Source organism: Pseudochaenichthys georgianus, chromosome 13, assembly GCF_902827115.2.
Source record: "Pseudochaenichthys georgianus chromosome 13, fPseGeo1.2, whole genome shotgun sequence".
NCBI lineage: Eukaryota > Metazoa > Chordata > Actinopteri > Perciformes > Channichthyidae > Pseudochaenichthys > Pseudochaenichthys georgianus.
The window spans coordinates 25,196,500-25,208,653 of NC_047515.1; the positions used below are offsets into that span (position 1 = coordinate 25,196,500).

The 12,154-nt window shown below is 41.6% G+C and overlaps 1 protein-coding gene across 1 annotated transcript; it reads left to right on the plus strand.

Moving 5' to 3' along the window:
* Positions 1-818: 818 nt before the first annotated feature.
* On the plus strand, positions 819-11,746 carry rab4b (RAB4B, member RAS oncogene family). The gene is made up of 8 exons (XM_034097297.2): positions 819-1,012; positions 4,145-4,225; positions 5,383-5,497; positions 5,792-5,854; positions 8,368-8,522; positions 8,945-9,040; positions 9,160-9,331; positions 9,417-11,746. The coding sequence occupies exons 1-7, from the start codon at positions 997-999 to the stop codon at positions 9,273-9,275; spliced, it is 642 nt and encodes a 213-aa protein (XP_033953188.1). The 5' UTR covers positions 819-996; the 3' UTR covers positions 9,276-9,331; positions 9,417-11,746.
* The last annotated feature ends 408 nt before the right edge of the window (positions 11,747-12,154 follow it).

Sequence of the window (12,154 nt, forward strand, 5' to 3'; positions counted from 1 at the left end):
CAACAGTGCAACTTAATAAAATAGTACCACTAAAAAAGGAATAAAGCAATAATAAATACTATCGTAAAAATGTATTCATAATTAAATGAAACCACATTTTCAGAAAAGTTCATATCATGTTATGATAAAGCTTCAGTATCTAACATGGTTTAACACTTTTGACTGCTATCTCTAGAAAAGTTCCGGTCTAAAGTCCCCTTATATTTGCCTGCCACCTTGTGCCTTGTGGTGGCACATACAACATAGTATCAATATGGCTTCGTTTTAGACTATAACATAAATTAACCCATCAAATAATTATGAATAAAGTATAGACTATTTATATAAAAGAATATAGAATAAAGACAATTACTGCTTTCATAGATATTTAGAAACACACGTATTTAGCTAAATGTTGTTAGAATGGCAATGCTGATGCTGTATTCGAGTTCTGTAAGTAAGCATGTTCTTGTCAGCACTGAAATATAATTCTTGCGAATATTAAAGAATTACAGATAAATCCAAACTGAAACTGTGGCTCATGGTATCTTTTACTTGAGTTTGAAAGTGGCGTAAACGAACTGTAGACACATTGAATGACACAAATGTGAATTATACATAATAAATAAGCCAATGTTATTACATTTCCAATGTGAACTACAAGGGTATTAACAGGATTTTGGAGACATACATAACATGTGAGGGATTAACAGACCACAAGTCATTATATTTCTGTTATTCTTAACCTAACTTTTTTCTGACCACTCTGTCGGTTTGTTTTTTTCCCCTGAGCAGAATTCCTATATGGCCAACTACAAGCGAAGGCAACACAATGACGTAGCACGCAGCTGCCGTGTTTGGTTGTGGACGAAGAAAATAAGCTAGGAAGGAAACCTCTAGCATCGTAGATAAACACCCTGAAGAGGTGTGCGTGCACCCAGCGAGCAAACAGCTGTCACAACACCAAGAGAACAGTACAAAAGACCCGATTGAGTCCTTCAAACACCGAGGGTCAACATGTCTGAGACATACGGTATGTGTGTGCGGGGCGACAGGCAGTATTGTCATGATGGCTAGCCGTCACTGCTCTGTGGTGTGATGAGACAGACTGGCTCTTAGCAACGATGCTAGTTAGCTAGCTATAAGGTTAGCTTAGGTTAGCTGCGGGCTGCCAGCTCACCGTGTCTTTTGGTTTTGATATTGATAGTTACGTTTGCTGCTTACATTTAATTCAAAGAAACTGGTATACTTTAACGTTAGGTGTATTATATTAACTGGCACCTCTGTCTTATGATGGCGGAGTGCATTGCTTCCTTATACAGTAATGGTCAAACAAATGGTGATACATTTACAGGTGAAAGTTGGACGAACTTCAGACTCGGAGCATGTTGACACATACAACATATCTTTTAAGACTCTGGGGTAAGCTAATTGAAATTCCAGGAGGGGCAGCAAGATTATTGCATTCAGTCTCAGGTGATGTGTACTTCTGGGGCAAGTTAGCTCTTAGCTACAAGGCCTATAAGGAAGTTCACCCCGGCTGATCACCCCTCAGTTACCTGTGGAGCAGCAGCTTTTAGGTGTGTCTGTTTACATCGTGAATCCAAGGAACTGCGCATCTGTATTCAGACACTTCAGACTATACATCACAAGATAAAGCTGAGCGAAGGTAGTAGAAGGTATCACATGTCTGTACGTATGGTCTGTACACATTGACATTATGACAGACCACCAGTACTACTCATCAATTATTCTGCATACATGCATTCAACATGACACTTGCCTGATAGAATCAATAGTACAATTGGCATGACACTGTAGACCCAGTTATTTTTTAAATGGCCCACCATCATCTTCTCTTATAGCACACACACACACACACACACACACACACACACACACACACACACACACACACACACACACACACACACACACACACACACACACACACACACACACACACACACACACACACACACACACACACACACACACACACACACACACACACACACACACACTCTCTCTCCATCTGCTTCTACTGGTACCCTGTCTCCTTCAATCCTGATGAAACGTTATCCCAGTGGGCAGTATTTAGGTAAAAGTGCAGCGGTAATTGTAGCCGTAATAGCCTTTTATTGATTTCTTCCTCACTCCTGTGCTGTCTCCTCTCCTGAAGGGCCAGTAGTGGAACTGGATCATCAATATGAATACACTTTGTACATGGCCAGGGTAAATGGGCCAAGATGGAATTCATTAAATTGTTAAAATCGATTTGGTCTTGTGTGTAGTTGCACAATGTGGTTTATATAGATGGAAAAATATTATAATGTGGCTTAAAATACAGTTAGTCATTTTAATTAGACTGATTCTACTTTCAAAGGAAACTATACTAGAAATAAGTTATTATTTATTAATTGTTGATGGACAACTTGGATAACCTATTTCTATAGTCCATACAGCTTCAACTAATGCTGATACATGTTCAATATAGGTTCTTTTATCAATAATACTTCGTTAATGGCCCTTGTATATAATATTGGAAAATGTCCATGCTGAATTTAAAGGATAAAAACAGACATTAGTGTTGCTTGCCATTGATTTAGACTTTTGTTAGAATTTTAATTTTCATCACGTTTAATTATTTGTAAATATATAGTTTCCAGTTGACACACTTTCCTTCTGTCTTGTGCAATAAGACAAACATCTCATGTAACTTGAAGTTCAAATTCCCTGTGCACTTTGTCCTTCGATCAGAGGACACATCATCAGGCATAAACCTCGGATAGATCTGGGCCCCGAGATTGTTAAGTGTTGTCACTGTGTGAGCGAATGCAGATAACAGTGTTAGTCAGTTCTCTCAGGGGATATTTAATATTGATGTTTAAAGAATGCAATTGCCTAAAAGGCTGCTGCTGAGAGGCTAGTGCTGCATTCTTCTCTCCCCATTGCTTTGACATATTGACAGCTTGATTGTTGTATGCAGATCTCGCATGGGAATCTGTGATGTCTGGGAAGACGCTGAAAAGCTGAGGCAAGCTTTTAAAAAGGAGCTATACGCTTTTGATCTGTCAGTCCTGCTTTCACGACCAGTCACGATGTGTGTTTGTAACGTTGAGGAAAAGCTGTTACTCTAGCTTGTGTTGCTTAAGGAAACACTAAACAAAGGTGTAGCATAAACTGAGCTGGCGGTGGTTTGTGTCATTCGATGAAGGTCGCTCTAAGCACACTCAACACATTTAAATGCCTTACAGGAACTAAAGATCAGTTTCATATGCTCATCTGTTTGTTTGTTTTAAACTACTGTTTCTGTTGGCCTTGGGTCGGGCTGAATACTTACAGGATGTTTACCTGACTGGTAATCTTAACAGGTGTCATTAATCATTGGCAAGGCCACCAGCAGTTTTGCCTGCAGAGGAAGCGCTTACGATTTAACCAAATTTGCATCTCTTTAAATCCAGTTTAAGCAGGCTCTCAGGAAGAAAATTGTAATTTATAATTGTGATTTCACTCTCAGTCTGAGAGTGAAATCTCCCCGCCCTCAGATTTCCTGTCCTACTTTTACTACCTTTCTTATGCATTACTCACAGACACAGAGTTATGATTCAGTCACATACACGCAGACTTTGAATTTGAATTTTGATCACCACATTGTTTCATAACTTCGTATATGTAAATGTCCCCTGCACTATCTTTGGTCACAGCACACAAAGGCAGTCTGTCCTCTGGCTGGCTTTGCATGTCAGGGGCCCAGAGTCATTTTGGCTCTGGATCACGCGTGGGTTGGGTTGTACTCTCCAGAGCAAGGGTCCACTCTCCACAACAACATCTGTACAGCCAGCTGGCCGCGGTCATTCGATCCCTCTGCAAGTCCCTTTACCTAAGCCTCGTTCAATAACTTAAAAGCTTTGGCTCTGCTCTAATGACATGTATTATCAAGTGTTCGAGGCTTCAAACACAGTCGAGTTAAACAGGCCCATCCAATCAGAATCATAAGGAGTAGGTTATACTGATTACATGCGAGGCTCTGTGATTAGAAGGCTAAGGTTGTCGGATACTGTGCAGGTAGAAACTCAATGGGATTAGAAGTGGTTCAGCGGGTTCAGATTCTCCTCTGACGTCGGTGTTGCATTGAGCTTTGCCTTCTTTTCCTCTCTTGCAGACTTCCTGTTTAAGTTCCTGGTAATTGGCAGTGCTGGGACGGGGAAATCCTGCCTCCTCCACCAGTTCATTGAGAACAAGTGTAAGTTTGACCTCATTAAAGCCTATTATTCCTATCCGGTGTGTATTAGAGTGAATACATAAATGTGCTGCTACACAAACTTTACTTCGTCACAATTAGTATTGTGGATTTGATAGATTTTCAGAAATGTTATTCATTGTCTACCATGTGCAAACCAAAATGATATGATTAATAAATTGCTTTTACAGACTCCTAACACAGTAGTAGTAATGTAACTGTTTTTCTCCGCATAAGCAATTTATTTTTGATTTAAACTCACATCTTCAATTAAGATTAAGATTCAATTTATTGTCATTACGTAGTACAGGTACTATGTAACGAAACGGTTTCTCTGCATTTGACCCATCCTAGTGTTAGGAGCAGTGGGCTGCCATTATGTACGGCGCCCGGGGAGCAGTGTAGGGAACGGTGCCTTGCTCAGGGACACCTCGGTAGCACTTGGTCTTTCCGGGACTTGAACTGGTGACCTTCCAGTTGCCAAGCCAAGTCCCTATGGACTTCGCCACCACCGCCCTATTAATTCCGATCGGGTTTTCTATTTACTCAATACATATCTGATGGCTTCTGTCGTTATTATTTATGTCTGTTTGTTTTTTTTCTGTATAGTAAATTCTAATAAAACACCCCAATCAACAATGGCTTGAAAAAAGTAATCGAGCTGTCGGAATGCGGTACATTGTTCAACTGTCTATTATAAACCTATAATCCACACTACCTGTCAAAACAAAACATTTGACTTTACTTTAAACTTCAGAACGGTTAAGATTGTTGATAAGCAAATAACCAAGCCAGTTAGCGCTAAGCATGTTCCATAATTAAAACTTGTTTCACTCACACACATGCTTGTTCTAATTTGATTAAAGACGTGTCAAGTCCCTGTGCTGTCACCGGAGAGAGAAAGGGAGGGCGGGTTGAGAGAGTGTTCATCTCATGTGAACATATGAAGATGAGAGCTTAGGGTTTTCAAACAAGCACAGAGCTCAACATATTAAAGATGATGTATTGTTTTGTACACACAGCTCAAATGAGTCTTCACAATGGCTTCTGTTCAAATCACTTTGCCAGGAAAAATACATAATGGCATAATGCGCAACACCCGTGCCGTACTATGATGTCACGTTGTCTTGCTTTTCACTCTCTTATTTTTCCTGTTTCAGTTAAGCAGGACTCAAACCACACCATCGGCGTTGAGTTTGGTTCCAGAGTCGTCAATGTTGCCGGAAAGACGGTCAAACTGCAGATCTGGGACACTGCCGGGCAGGAGCGATTCCGGTAACTGTCTGCAATATGTCCTGCTTAGGGTTTGGCAAACCTTTTAGAAATACAACATGAGCCACATGCTGTCGTTGGGCAACGTTCAACTGTAAACAGTTACCCGCAGTTTCATGTGGAGATGTCACAGACTCTGAGCAGCTCCACGGAAGGAATGATGTCCTTGAATGATGATGTCCTTGAATGATGATTTAGTTAAAGGGAGGGATGGCTTTCCCTTCACCTTCCCCAGCCCAATTTAACTATCTGATATAGAAGTTGTTCATATTTTGCTATTCTGTATTCTCTTCACAGTTCTGTTACGCGCAGCTACTACAGAGGAGCAGCTGGAGCACTCCTGGTTTATGATATTACCAGGTAAACAATCTTTATACTAACTTTCCACTAAATAATTCCACTACACATTTGTGTAACAGAATAAACATTTACAAAAATATGTAAATCTCATATAGTTGGATATAGACACAAGCATAGGTTCCTGCAAGTGCATACACATAATTATTCCAATGTAACTTTAAAAACAGAAAACACAACATTGTAGTTGGCTATTTACAGCAATGATCTTTTGAGGTGTTGAAATTGGATGTGGCTAGACTTGTAATTTAAATTCACTGACCCATGAAGCTTAACTGTAAATGGTATTTCACTTTTTTACGAGTGCCTATTATTGTTGTTTTGAGTCTGAAGCGTTTTCCACGTCCCTTCCACCTCCAGAAATTGAGCAATTAAATGACCATGCACTGAGACGTACACAATATGAATACCAGATCCCACTCACTGGTGTGTATTTCGTAAGCGCTGTGTAGCGATAGAGGGGTTGTGAAATCAATATGAAGTGAGTGCGGCAATGCAGAGAGACAAGAATGTAATACAGTTTGTGAGAGTGTACGGGGTCTTGTGGAGGGAGAGTGGCAGCAGCTGTAATATAAAGGCTGACAGCAGCAGGCGGGAAAGCTAAGGTCCATCACTGAGTGTCATCTGAGGAAAAAATAGGGGGGAGAAAACTGCATGCGGAGGAGGAGATGGAAAACAAGAGCGTGAGTGGGAGATGGAGACATTCATCACGTCTCACAGGGAGGAGATTAGCAGGAAGATGGACAGGAGAGTAGTCTGAAGTGAGAGAGAGATGCTGCTGCTGCTGCGTGTGATTCTGGAGTGACAAAGCAGCTGTTACGGCCCGTCCACACAGCGGCTTTGGAAGAAGCTTGCCGGCGGGCTCGACCAACAACCAATCACATGAATCTCCCGCCCCTGACACACAAGCAGCGGTTTGATTGGCTAGAGCTTGTACTGACATATGATTTGATTGGCTGACGCCTCCACCGAAAGCTTCAGAAGCTTCAAAAGTTGAAGAAGCTTCCAACGCCGCTGTGTGGACGGGCCGTTAGACATCATTCTACTGACCTCACTGGCCTCATGTCACCATGGACACCCGGGACCGGTCTCCATGGTGACCGGTTGCTTTAACCCCAAGACGTTTCCATGAAGGCTGTGTGATGGTCGTCACTGCCCAACAGACTGCTCTATGTAATAATTAATCTCATCCAGTGGGCAGCAGGGAACAAAACAGACTTAATACTTTCAAACAGTAGGAATACTATTAAACTACTAATACTATTTTTTTGTTCAAGCAAGTTTCTTTGCATATCAAATTGCTTTAAATAGTATCATGTTTCAAAGTTTGTTTGTCTCTCTGTTACCAGCAACCCAAACATTGTGAGGGGAAGCACAAATACTGACAGGAATCCAAGTAAAAACTGAACAGTTGGATTTGTTTGGTTAGTTATGCACTTTGTTTTTGAGGAAAATATATTGCTGCCCTGATAAATATTTCACTATATATTGCTCATATTGATAAATACTTTAAAGACCCAGTCCTTGTGATATTTAATCAAGATGTAGTCAAATGTTGCGTTCACCCCAAAAAGAGCCAGAACTAAAATTAGTTCATGAGAACCTTTTCACCCCCTTTTCCGTCCCTGCTAGAGAGCAGGGACTTTCGTGGGAAAAAGGTTCCTATGTCTGATTGGCTGGGCGGATTGCAAACCACGCCCCGTAAAACTCCCAAAAAGTTTTGTGAAGCCGCCATTTTATTATCCTCGCATTAGCATTATTAGCATTAGCCCAGCGCAGAAACGCAGAGAGACTAACTTATGGCAACACAAAAGAAAACATGGGAGCGGTGGAGATGAGGAGGTGTCGGCGTTCTGGCGATTTACTCGGAAGGCCTCAGTAGAAGCTGCTGGGAGTCCCAGCTGCTTCTACTGAAGCCAGTCCCCAACTCCGGGGACTTCCGGCCGGGGACTTTGGGCGGCAGTATACGCCGTGAAGTGGAACTTATTCCGGTGTGAACGCGATCTGTACTTGAGAACTAAAGAGTTCTCATGAACCTTTGTGGGAAAAGTACTGCGGTGTGAATGCGCCTATTGAATGGAAATAACTTGCTGTAAGTTTTCAGGCTACTATTTGAGCAAAAAAGTTGAAGTTATTCATTAGTTTAATTTGATAAATGTAAATGCAATATTATTCACAAAAAGTTAATAGTACTTTAAAAGCTTACATATACAATTTCCTGTCTAGATAGATACGTACTTTATTGATCCCAATTTGGGAAATGTTTGTGTTGCAGCAGCATACAAAGCAAGGCAATGTACAATTAAGACACTAGAAATAAACAGTCCAAAAATATTTCTGAATAGAAATTAAATAGCATTAAAAAGTACCAAAAAAATAAATATATATATATATATATATATTTCAGGTGATGCTGATAGGGAAAATAATTTGAACTTATAATAATAAATTATATTTGTATAGTTATTTTCTGGGACTCAAAGTCACTTTACTGTTTGCCCTGTCCTGCCCTACAGTCGGGAGACGTACAATGCCCTGACCAACTGGCTGACAGACGCACGGACCCTGGCCAGCCCCAACATCGTCATCATCCTGTGTGGAAACAAGAAGGACCTGGACGCAGACCGGGAGGTGACCTTCCTGGAGGCGTCGCGCTTCGCTCAGGAGAATGGTAACTAATGTTAAATCTTTCTCACTTTCTGGTGTCCTGCTGTTTGTGTTATCGTCTGTATTCATCTGTATGCTTGCTGTTCACTAGTTGTGCCCGGCCAGCCTTGTTCTTTATTTGTCCTTCTGTCCTTTTGACTCTTTCTGTTTATCTTCACCTTGAGGGTGTGTTTTGTATGCCACTACACTGGTGACAGCCTTGGTCGTAGAGTTTATGTTTTTGGGTCGTCCGTAAGTTCTTCAATTTGGCATTAATATCCCAATTGATATATATTTTTACATCAATCTGGATATTAGGAAGACCGGATTAGACTGTAGTGGTCGATGGTCAAGGTCACTTTTTAGAGAGACATGAATGTTAGCTGCTTCTTGATTGGTTGTTGGACAGCCACAAAGGGTTAATTTCAGTTTGACTCTTTTTTTTAGAGCTGATATTCCTGGAGACCAGTGCTCTGACAGGGGAGAATGTCGAGGAGGGTTTCCTGAAGTGCGCTCGCATCATCCTCAACAAGATAGAGTCAGGTATGCTGAGTCATAACTTCTTCTGTGAGCTGGCGTGAAGCCACGTTGATCCGCCTTCATTCTGCTCTACACCTTTACGTCTTTGTTGCTGACGCTCCTCCCCACGGTTAATTTCCCAGGCGAGTTGGACCCGGAGAGGATGGGCTCAGGGATCCAGTACGGAGACGCTTCGTTGAGGCAGCTGCGGCAGCCGAGAGGCACCGCCACACCCGTCAAACAGCATTGTAATTGCTAGGGTTCGGGGCCCTCCCCTCAGCCCACAGGCCCACACAGACAGCACCCCCCCTACAGGTCAGTGGCATGGTCAACTCAGACTGCAGGATCTTTTCAATTAGAGACTTGATCTAAACTCACCTTCTTGTGCTCTCTTCTCCAGGTGTTTTTTGGTGTGTGTGTGACCCTTCTCTCTGCAGTCTCACACACCTTACATCACCTGGCAACCCCTGACCTCTGGTAAGACTCTTCTTCTAACCTGAGGGGGGCCAGCTGTGTCCTTGTGTCTGTGCAGGGAAACCCCTCAGTGTGAAGACGATAAGATCACAAAGAAGAGAACAAAATGGCTTCCCTGTGACTTACCAGAGAAGGACGAGTCGAGGGTTGTGTGTCGACTGCCCTGCTGTTTATCTGTGTTTTTCATTCTGGTTTTAGTAACACCGACATGCTTCATACCATTGCATATCATTGTTTCTAAATTATTATTGGTGATCTATTTTGCGCATACTCATTGTTCAACATATCTGGAATTGATTCATTATAACATCTTAAGAGTTTTTATATTGGTAAAGTCACCTGTTGATTTTTATTTGTTGTTATATAACTGTAATGTTCGGCCTGTGATTGATGGTGATGTGAGTAACAGTCCAAACACATACTCTTACAAAGTTAAACTGCACAGATTTTGATTAAGAATGAATGTAGATATTGAAAAACAGATGCATCCCTTGTGACTGTGTCTGCAGCTTTTTCTGATCCAAATGGAAACAGTTGAGCTCAAACATGGTAATTCAAAATGTAAAGTCATACAGACCCAGATTTAGAGCCCTGTGTGTTTTACGTTGAGTCATTTGACATTTTGATTCGCATTAAAATGCACTATTGTGACATAGAGTGTTGGCCATAGTAATACACTTGATATTGTGGGTCTACGGTATATTTTCCCTACTCACCACGTCTGTAAACTGTCGAGGGGAACTCCACACACTCCTGTGGGTCAGGTTTAAAGCACAAAAGAGAGGTTTTGCTCTTGATTTAACTCCAAAGTCTGCAGCCTCAGATTTATCCCGTGATAAATTCCCAGCGTCTCTGGTCCTATCCCGGTGTAAGGTTAAGAAAGGGTCATCATTTTTTGAAAAACTAACAATGCCTTTGACTCCTCCTGCTGGGCTTCTTCTCCATTTTCTTTCCTTTTATTCACGCTGCACATTCTGTGTCGGGGGACGTCACAGGAAACCACAGTTGGTTGGCCTCAGTGCCATGTTTGGGGAAACGTTCACTCTGCCCACTCAGTTCCCTCGTACAGACTGGACTATGTTTAATACAAGGTTGCAAGAGCGCCATGATAAAAATCAGGATGCTTGTTAAGTACTTTTCACTTTTCTTTGTCAAGCAGAGAAGCAAATCGGTTTGTGTAAACAAAATGTCTTTGAGTTTCTGAGCCATCCCAGATGGTGATTTCTCTTTAGAACAGACCCTGTGCTGCCCCAAAGGGAAACAGGGAATTCCCCCTGAAGCATGGTTTCCTCTTTGCAGCACTGACAGCATGGTTTGTGGTGCTGCGCGAGGAGGATGAGGTTGCGAGACGATAACTTAAAAACATCCCGCCCAACTGTAGAGTCAAATGCACTGCTTCTGTCTGAACCGCTGATCTCCAAGAGGAGATCAAAACACACATATTTCTCACGTCTTCTCCTCAACTGTTAGCATATGTCCTCCCAGACAAACCATATGCGTTATAAGCCCAAGTGAGTCAGCACACTGAAGGGAGAAAGCGGGTTGTGCAAACATAAGATAGTGTAGGATATCAAGAGACAGATGGTCAAGGATTTATTTAGTTTTCATCAAATATTGGCATTGGTGGAAAGTCTGTCTCCTTTTGCAAGTGCACTTTTACTTTTGAATGTTCATGTTTTGTTTATATGCTGCAACTCTAGAATTGTACATTTTATTTTACTTGAACAGTATACTGTAATAAAGATTTTAATTGTTGATGTTATCATTTTTTGCTAAATAACAACTGAGATTCTTGATTTGATTTCCTTGTTTCTGCTGCTGCTGCTGACTGAGGTTTGTTTGTTTACCCTGCTGAGGTGTTTGTGGCAATGAAAGGATGTTCACTTCCTGAACTGTACAACCATCAGCAGCAGCTCTGACATTCAACAGGTGTCTTTTTTGTATTCCCTTATCAAGTCCTATAAACGCTGTTGAGCCAGCGTCAACTGGCTTTCTCATGTATGTATGTTGTACAGTTCATTATCAAAATAGCCATATGATAAGAATCACTTCCTGTCTTGATTTAATCGTGATGAACGCAATCCTACTCAGTTGTTGCTTAGTAACTAATGTAATATAATCAACCCAAAATACTACTGTACATCTCAAGTAACATATGCTGTAAATAAGATTTGTCTATTGTCCATTAAGGGTGAGTGTTGCTCATTGATTGTAATGAATATGCAATTCCCAGTAAACTGCTTGTTTTTTTCAGTCCCTCCCTCTCCCTGTCTCTCGATGGTTCTGTGTCGTGTCTCTAAGCAACTGCAGGTTCCTGTTAAAGTGCCCACTTGGCTGCCCAATGGACTTTAAATGCACCACATCCTAGATATATGTAGTCCTCACTTCTATATTTTAGCTCTCCTATGAGCAGTGACTTGTTTCACCTCAGGTTTATAGGCAGCTGACGGCACAGAGCCTGAATGTAACAATAGAGTCCATGTACGTGGTTGATTTGCTTTATCTTCCATTCTTCAGTGGAGTCATTTCTCTCAAAGGCAGTCAGGGTAGGATATCAGAGGAGTCATGAGATGAAGAGTAAATGTCCTCCGTGTCCAATTGTCTGGATTTATGTTCTCTGGTCGATGGAGCAGCAGATAGTGGTTTAATGTAGCCGGAGTGGAT